This window comes from Cylas formicarius, unplaced genomic scaffold (assembly GCF_029955315.1).
Source record: "Cylas formicarius isolate icCylForm1 unplaced genomic scaffold, icCylForm1.1 PGA_scaffold_8__14_contigs__length_24414737, whole genome shotgun sequence".
NCBI classification, from domain to species: domain Eukaryota; kingdom Metazoa; phylum Arthropoda; class Insecta; order Coleoptera; family Brentidae; genus Cylas; species Cylas formicarius.
The window spans coordinates 14,889,230-14,895,079 of record NW_026844361.1 but is presented as its reverse complement, the minus strand read 5'-3'; the positions used below and the strand labels follow the sequence as shown (position 1 = coordinate 14,895,079).

The window sequence follows — 5,850 nt, the reverse complement described above, 5'->3', positions numbered from 1 at the left end:
CAGTTCAAACCTCGTACGGACGCCACCGGTAAAAATGAAAATAAAGCTTTTGTGTCAAAAACCGCCTCTCAATAATTAACAGATGTTAACCAAATTTGATAAAAACACCTAGGAAAATATGCATTTTTTGACTTATGTTTAAATGAATTTTTCGTCTTAAAATTAGGCAAGGAATCGTTTCTAAGTTTGGCACCCTGTATATATTTTTTCACTATATTAGCAAACACCAGGCACAAAATAAAAAAGCTCTATTTCCCAACCGTTTTATTGCCTAACATTTTACATTAATTAAAAAAAAATCGAGAGGCGCATATTTTAGCATACATTTTCGAACTCTCAAGACGCAATATCAAGTTACAAGTAGTCACTGAAATTTTACATAAATTTCCCGCAACTTTAGAGATTACCAATGCGCAATAATAAATAACGCGAGCCGTTGCTTAACTAATTGAAAATAAAATTACGCGCTTCGCATGGCGTTGATCAGCCGGTCCAAATTCGAGATCCTCTCCTCGTAATCTTTAAGGACGGCGTCGCTGTCGCTAAAATTTAATTCGTCGTGTTCCGGGGCCACCACTATGTCGGATTCCCGTTTGCTGATCCTCTCGTCTATGTCCGGATCCGCTGTGGAACTCTGGGTATTTATTCCAAGGTTAAACGTGACGTCAGGAGTCGCTTCGTCGTACTTAAACTCGTCGGAGGTGTCGGTGGTAGCTGAGGCGCCGATACTTAGGTTCAAAAACTGCGTGAAAATTGGTACCAGCCATTGGAATGAAAAATCTGCGGAGGTCGGTATCCACACGAGGGCCAAGTTGCCGGCCTTCACGCCGAATTCGATGAGGGTGCGGAGGAACTGCAAGTTTTCCGTCGTGTAAATCGACACCATGAACCTAATGAGTCCGACTTTGAGCCGGTGGAATTGTTTGAATATGGCGAGTTTCGCGGAAATGTGGTCGGACAGTGATTTCCCGATAACGGCGCTAAAATCAGGAGGCGAAGAGGGTGTCGGGTCCGCGTTCAATTGAATATGGACGCTGCCTGATGCTTGCGGAGAGGCAGAAACGTAGGCCGCAGCCGCCACTATCTGAAACGAATTCAGTAAATTAAAAAGGCGCCAAAGGACTAAGCTACGCCTCGTTAAACCGATGTTTATTTAAAATAAGTCAAAACACGTAAAAGTCGACCAAGCTATGAAGCGTTAAACCAATGTTAATTCAAAATAAATCGAAACGAGTAAAAGTCGACCAAGCTACGTCGCGTTAAACTGATGTTTATTTAAAATCAATCAAAATGGATAAAAGCTAACTAAGCTTCGCCGCGTTAAACCAATGTTAATTTAAAATAAATCAAAAAGCGTAAAAGCCGACTAAGCTACGCCGCGTCAAACCGATTTTTATTTAAAATAAATCGAAACGCCTAAGAGCTGACTAACCTATGCCGAGTTAAACCAATAGTATTCCAATGTTAATATAAAATAAATCAAAAAGCGTAAAATCCGACTAAGCTACGCCGCGTTAAACCAATGTTAATTTAAAATAAATCAAAAAGGGTAAAATCCGACTAAGCTACGCAGGGTTAAACCAATCTTTATACAAAATAAATCGAAACGCGGAAAAGTCGACAATGTTCATTTCAAATAAATCAAAAAGCGTAAAAGCCGACTAAGCTATGCCGCGTTAAACCGATGTTTATTCAAAATAAATCAAAACGCGTAAAAGCCGACTAAGCTACGCCGCGTTAAACCAATGTTTATTCAAAATAAATCAAAATCGGCTGACTAAGCTACGCCGCGTCAAACTGATGTTTATTCAAAATAAATCAAAACGGGTAAAAGCCGAGTAAGCTACGCCGCGTTAAACCAATGCTTATTCAAAATAAATCGAAACGCGTAAAAGTCGACAAAGTTACGTCGCGTTAAACCAATGTTTATTCAAAATAAATCAAAATCGGTAAAAGCTGACTAAGCTACGCCGCGTTAAACCGATGTTTATTCAAAATAAATTAAAACGCGTAAAAATTGTCTAAGCTACGCCTCATTAAACCAATGTTAATTTAAAATAAATCAAAAAGCGTAAAAGCTGACTAAGCTACGCCGCGTTAAACCAATGTTTATTTCAAATAAATCAAAACGCGTAAAGCAAACTAAGTTATGCCTCGTTAAACCAATGTTAATTTAAAATAACTCAAAAAGCGTAAAAGCCGACTAGCTACGCCGCGTTAAACCGATGTAAATTTAAAATACATCAAAAAACGTAAAAGCTGACTAAGCTACGCCAGGTTAAACCGATGTTAATTTGAAATAAATCAAAAAGCGTAAAAGCTGACTAAGCTATGCCGCGTTAAACCAAGGTTTATTTAAAACCCAAATCACAAGTAAACAAAATTAAACCAAACATGAAAAATAATATACGTCATACTTCTGTCACAGCCATGATACAACAAACAAAGGTCTACAGAGGTAGATGCTGCTTTCGAAAAATCTACGAATTCGAATTTCCGTGCATGAGAAAAGGAACTTTTTTATTTTTTATCTGTTCTCCCGTTCCCTGGTCTTTGTCGAAGCACCATAAAAACGCGAATCACTTCCGAATGGTGTGAGTAAGGGAGCTGAACTTCAGTCCCTTTTAAACAGCCAACGGGAAACATTATCCCATAAGAAATGGCCGCAATTGAACCTCGGCGTGTATTTTTTTTCTAGAATTTCCGCTGTTTTTCTTACATTGCTAAGTGTCCGTGGCTTTTTTATTTAACGATTCCACATATTGTACAGGGTATTCAAGATATTTCGGGCAATCATATGAAAAATAATAGATGTCTTAAATATGCAGCTATCGATTTCAGATTTGGCAGCTATGTAGTAGTCCATCCCCACTCTTAAACTTTAATAGTTTGGAGCAATTAAAAGTCGCAAAGTATTTAAAAAAATTTTTTTTGGGTTATTTTCGCTTTAAGATAAAAATGTTTCTTGAAACAGGATACGCGGGAGATCGGTCACTGTAACTTTCATTGCGAGCGTTTTTTCGATTATATATTGGACAAAAATCTAAAAAAACCTGAAAATTTGTTTTTCCCAGAGTGAATTATTAGCAGTAAATTAAAATTACCAAAAAATATAACTAATTGGTTTAGGTGGTATTGTAGACCCCATCAATAGCTACAATTTTTATATTTACGGTTTTCGACTATCACAGACGTTGCTCCAGATATTTGAAATAATCCAAATGAAAATCACCATTTCCCGCCCTCAATATAGACTCGATAAGGTCATTTACTACGTTTGGTACTGCATGGTTTCAGAAAACAAGTAATTGTTCATATCATTTATATCCCAAGAAAAGTAGAACATTGTTTGATTTATATACAGCGTGTGTGGTTTATGAGCAAAAAATCTATAAGATCCTAAAAATGACAGTTTTTGTGGGGGTAAATTATAGGCGATAAAGGAAAACTGTTTAGGATGGGATAATTTAATTTGAACAATATGGAGTACAGAGAGTTTTAAAGATATTTAAAAAATATATTAGTGAAAATCGCTATTATTTGTACAAATTTTAACATTTACCAAAGTTTGCCGCAACTTTGAAGTTCGGCGAGATGTGACAGACACTTTATACATGCATTGCATGCATTACATCGATTTGGCGAAAGTTCCATAATGGTCCGCAGGAGCACAATAGAAAAACAATGCGTCTTGCTAAAGATTGTTAATTATAATTGTTTAGGATAAAAAGCAAGTTGCTATTATATTTGTAGAAACCAAATAACAATAAATCGTTACGTTTTGCTTTATAAAATGTATTATCATATTTATAAGTTAATGTCAAAATAGGCGCGAATTTGATTAATGTCATTATCAAACTTAGATTTTTGAAGTAGATATTTAAAATGAAGTGTTGATATTATAATAATTGATTAGGTATCACTTTAATAACGTTTAATAAAGAAATCTAGGTGCCTTTAGAAAGGTAAGAAAGGTAAGAGGTAAAGAAAGGTAAGAAAATTTGTCATTTTTTTAGTTTTGTTATTTTAAAAATAATTTTATCCTAACACTGTAATATTCTATAGATTAGTTATAAATATACAGTTTATGAACAAGTGTCTTTTGCTAAAATAGAGAGTTTATGGGCTAAAATGAATGTGTTATGGCAAAGAGGAAAGGCTGTTTGCAAATATACCATGATACACAAGAAACATGAATCATGGTTACGACTGGGGCAGAAATCAAACCACTTATATGATAATGTATTTCTTACATTTCATCTTCCAAACCTCTCTAGAGGAGCAATAACAAAACTTTAATAATCAAATAAATAAGTCAAAATAATTTTCCATAACTCAAAAATGGGTTTTGAGTTAGATTTACTTAGCTTATATTATTTTTTAAATACATTTTTTTCTGAAACTTAAAAATGGAGGTACTAAGTCATCGTGAAAATCAAAAAACGAAGAAATTTAACGCCATAAGAAGAAAATTCATCGAAAGGTCTAGAACCAAGCCATCACCTAACTTTTTGCAATGTTTACGTCAACATTGAACTGAAGAAGCATCGAATCACTCCACTGCCACAGAACACCGCATTTTGATAAAAAGTAACTAATCCAAACCACAAAAAAGCACTACGAAGACCAAAAAACACAACACAAATCAAGTTCCGCCTACATGCGCAGTTTCAAATGATCTGTATATCTTAGCTATATTGCTACTAGATAAAGATGTCATGCTATGACGTAACTGCAAAATTGCTCTTACTGGATGTTAATAATTTTTGGACTTACCAATATCAACGCCGTCTTCATTTTCGCGACTTTGCGTGTCTACGATTAATGGCCAAATGAAGGCTCGGTCCCTTGGTAATTATACATACAATTTAGATGTCATTATTTGCGAAAATTTGGGAAACGTACCGAAAAACCAGTAGCCAAAGGTTAAGGTCGCTAATGTCGTCTCCTTTCTACCGATTAGAGGCTGTTTTGCAAGACTATTTTCTGTGAATGTGAATCAAAGGTATTTCCCAAAGTAAGCTATAAGGTGGAAGCTCAAAAAAAAATTAAGCCCTGTATCTCAATTTTTAAAACCTGATTTCTGAAAATTTTCCTAATATTTTCAAGCCGAGACCATTTTAAATCGTTTTTGTATTGCTTTTCTGAAATGAAAGTGGTGGGGAGTATTCTTTATAATAATAATAATTATTATTATTATTATACAGTAAGTTTTTTTTCTACCCTTGCAAGGTGAAATTTGGCATACATGAACAGTAGAAACTCTATATAGCGAAATTGAAGGGACTGCTTTTTTCTTCGTTATAAATAGTTATAGGCACTTGAAAAATAACAATACGCACACGTGTTCTGTAATATTTAATTATTTTATATACATATTTTAACATCTACTTAGGAACATTTTATATAAATATTTAAGAACTACATTTAATATTGCAAATATTCGGTCATTTTCTTCCCCATCTTCCCCATCATACATAAAAAGTTTCTCCAACAGCTTAACTGAATGACTTGTTGAATGGTTGATGGTGGTCCCAGATCAACTTCTTCATCTTCTTCTTCCTCTTGGTGCTTTTCCTCGACCTTACTTGATTGTTGTAATATGGTTTCCTCCGTCAAGTCTGCTGTTGTATGGAAATCCTGATCTATAACCATAAAATCTTGCAACTCCTCACTTGTAAACGTAATTGTTGTTTGAAACTGTTTTATCCACTCGCTTAGTGGCTGATCATCTTCCAAGTGCTGTTCGCATTCTGTTGAATTGTTTCTGCTGTCACCTCTTTCCAAGCTTTACTAATAAAGTTGACTGCATCTAGCATATTAATGGAAAATTTGTCTTCGGACTAGATC

The 5,850-nt window shown here is 34.9% G+C and overlaps 1 protein-coding gene across 1 annotated transcript; it reads right to left on the bottom strand.

Annotated features, from left to right (window-relative positions):
• Positions 1–460: 460 nt before the first annotated feature.
• LOC132706469 (uncharacterized) lies at positions 461–4,814 on the bottom strand. The gene is made up of 2 exons (XM_060677818.1): positions 4,777–4,814; positions 461–1,084 (listed from the first exon to the last, which is right to left on the bottom strand). The coding sequence occupies exons 1-2, from the start codon at positions 4,795–4,797 to the stop codon at positions 461–463; spliced, it is 645 nt and encodes a 214-aa protein (XP_060533801.1). The 5' UTR covers positions 4,798–4,814.
• Positions 4,815–5,850: the final 1,036 nt, after the last annotated feature.

What these genes read in the sequence shown, in the direction of transcription:
- LOC132706469 (XM_060677818.1), bottom strand. Translation starts at nt 4,797, where the DNA reads ATGAAGACGGCGTTGATATTG. An exon ending in TGAAGACGGCGTTGATATTG is followed by an intron (nt 1,085 to 4,776) that starts GTAAGTCCAAAA and finishes AATTCGTTTCAG; the next exon opens with ATAGTGGCGGCTGCGGCCTA.